Genomic DNA, 2,698 nt, shown 5'->3' with positions numbered 1-2,698 from the left:
TAGCAGCAGTATCAGCAAACCATTGATTTTCATACGGCATAGACTGAATTTGCATTGCCGAAAAGGATCGAGTAAGATCAAGATTCTGAGATTGAGTAAGGCGATGACAAGTCTGAGACCATCCACAATGTTGCCAAAATATCTAGTATCTTATAATTTTGTTTACTAGGGTCCTTGCTAAAGCTAAAGCTAAAGCTAAAAAGTATAGCATATATGCTATAGGCCAATGCCAAAATGCTAAATTTAACGCTCTCAAATAGTAATTATCATAAGGTCACTCTGGTTTCACCAGAAGGTTTTTAGACTAGCCTAGCGTCATGCTCTCCTCCTCAAACATTCAATCATTTAAACACAGCTAAAAGATTTCAATGAAAGGGTGTCTATATGATTGCAAGTACTTGCTATTACATGATTAGTTAATAGTATATAATCATTTTTTTTCCCAGAAGAACATTCAATCATTTAAACTGTGTTAGTTAACGAAACGACATTGTTTCCTAATCTCTCCTTGATCTTCTCGGGTAAGTACTTCCATGGCTCCCATATTGACCATTGATTTCGCGAAATTGGCAAGGAATGCATTACCATTCTCAAACTCTTTCACCAATGTGGCTGAGAAACTGTCGGTCAGAAGTGCTGCATCAGATTGAAAAACACCCTTTTTCTCATTGATATTAATATAGTAATGGTTATCGAAAGCTATGGAACTATTAGGATCCATTTCTATAATGTTTCCGGAGCTTGGTTTATTATTAGTGGTGCATTTAGCTTTCAAAATTTCTGCATAAGCCGGTTCGATAGATGGATCAGTATCCCCTTTTCCAGTAAAATTGAAGAGCCTCCTGGAAATTACACCGCAATGTGCAATTCCAATGGTATGTGCACCTGACAAAGCTACAAGATCTACTTTATCAAGACCTTTCCGGGAGAACAGTCGTAGAAGAGTGGTGAAGTTTGAGGAGGCAGAAGGTAAGTCCGTTAACGCTTCCGATGCAAGAGAAACCCTTCCATCTCTTCTTCCTAGTGGTACTTTCCACATCTGTTTCTGGAACTGTAAGCAGTCAAATGAACCCAGTTAATACGAAAGAAACTAATGAGCCTCATCATTTTTTTGGATGTGTGTATAATGGGCTTACTTGGAATGAAACACCATCACGGGCAGCCAACGCGACGATATCAGCACAAGAAACAGTTCCAGGGCATTCTTGCTCTAACCGTGTTTTGATTTCGTCTATAACTTCGTATCCAGTTAAAGATAGGTTGGGTCTAGCTTCTTTCTCGACTTGGGTAGCCTCATTTGTTGTTGGATCTAGTAGTAGTGATGCATCACATCCCTGCGCATAATCAACAATGTCAAGAATTACGTTATATATAGTGCAATTCGTGGAAATGACTAGCTAGCAAGGTATGAGATGCGTACGTACCCTGACAAAGCAATCATGGTAATGAATCCTTAGTAATTTAGCTCCCAAGCTAGGATTAGCTCCAACATTCTTCCATGTAATGCTCTCTACTATCTTTTCAACGTCAACATTCGGGCAACTCTTGCGATAGAAATTCTTCATCTTTAGTCCATGAATGTCATCACCTTCATCATCATCTATCTTGTCTCCATGGTGTTTTGGTGAGCTATGATGCTGATCTCCATTGTTAGTCGAGATTTTTTTTCCATGATCTCCATTGCATACACTAATATTCAAGGTTCCAATTACAAGAAAATATTGCAAAAGTGTAACAAACAATACAGAAGTGCTTGCAATGCTCGCCATCTTAATTTGATATAACGAGGCAAGGAAAATGAGCTTGTGACTGAGAATATGAGTACAAGTCCGAAACAAAAATCTTTTTATAGGCAGAAATTATTCAATATTGATTATCAACAAAGATTATAAAAATCCATGAAATACTTAAGAATTTCATTTTTCTTGGAAGTAATCATCGAAGCGTCCTAACTGATTCATGCTTCCTAATTGGATAATCATCGATTAGTGTAAAGTCAACTAAATAATTGCGTACCAGCAATGAAAGGTTGATATATATATATCTGATTGAAGCATGATCAAGTTATAATACATATTAAGTTATGCCTCTGGATTTTGGTACATTGCATTTCAAGTTATGACAACTCATTAACATTTATCTTGCCATTTTTAATCTGCAGACCGAGTGTTCCAATTAACAAATTGCACGATTAAAATCCTTAAGATGCCCTGAATAATTGCAATGACGGTCACATGTGTTAACGGATAAAACCGGCATCGTTGATGATTGGACGATTTTGGTTCTTGTCCTCCCGCAGTAAAGAAGTCAACGAGACACACGATGCATTAAGAAAAATACTTATCTTAATCTTGAATTCTAATTTGCCCGCGGGCTGTTTGAATATTTTTGCTCTAGCATAAGGATGATTACGATTAACCATTTTACATATAATTTGTTATGATAATACTTGTTACTTGTACAAACATTTGTTAAATGAAAAACTTATTTAAATGAAAAACATATTCAAATTTGACTGAATATGGTTCGCAGACTTGGTTGTCCATTCAGAAGGAATATTTTATGCAGCAAGCTGGTGATAAATTCCTTGAATCAGACAGGAACACTTCTTATTTTCACTATATGGCAAATTTTAATAAGCAAAGATCTCATATTCATGCTATTTAAGGGACTTTGGGTTTATGGTATGATTCTAAAA

At 36.3% G+C, this 2,698-nt stretch overlaps 1 protein-coding gene across 1 annotated transcript; it reads right to left on the bottom strand.

Annotated features, from left to right (window-relative positions):
• Positions 1–377: 377 nt before the first annotated feature.
• Positions 378–1,800, bottom strand: LOC113360955 (peroxidase 24-like). Its single transcript, XM_026604368.1, has 3 exons — positions 1,425–1,800; positions 1,137–1,334; positions 378–1,051 (listed from the first exon to the last, which is right to left on the bottom strand). Exons 1-3 carry the CDS (start codon positions 1,767–1,769, stop codon positions 473–475), a joined length of 1,122 nt encoding a protein of 373 aa, XP_026460153.1. The 5' UTR covers positions 1,770–1,800; the 3' UTR covers positions 378–472.
• Positions 1,801–2,698: the final 898 nt, after the last annotated feature.

The sequence above is a fragment of the Papaver somniferum genome, chromosome 3 (assembly GCF_003573695.1).
Source record: "Papaver somniferum cultivar HN1 chromosome 3, ASM357369v1, whole genome shotgun sequence".
NCBI lineage: Eukaryota > Viridiplantae > Streptophyta > Magnoliopsida > Ranunculales > Papaveraceae > Papaver > Papaver somniferum.
Note: the sequence above shows the minus strand (reverse complement) of the source record. Positions and strands in the feature narration are given on the sequence as shown.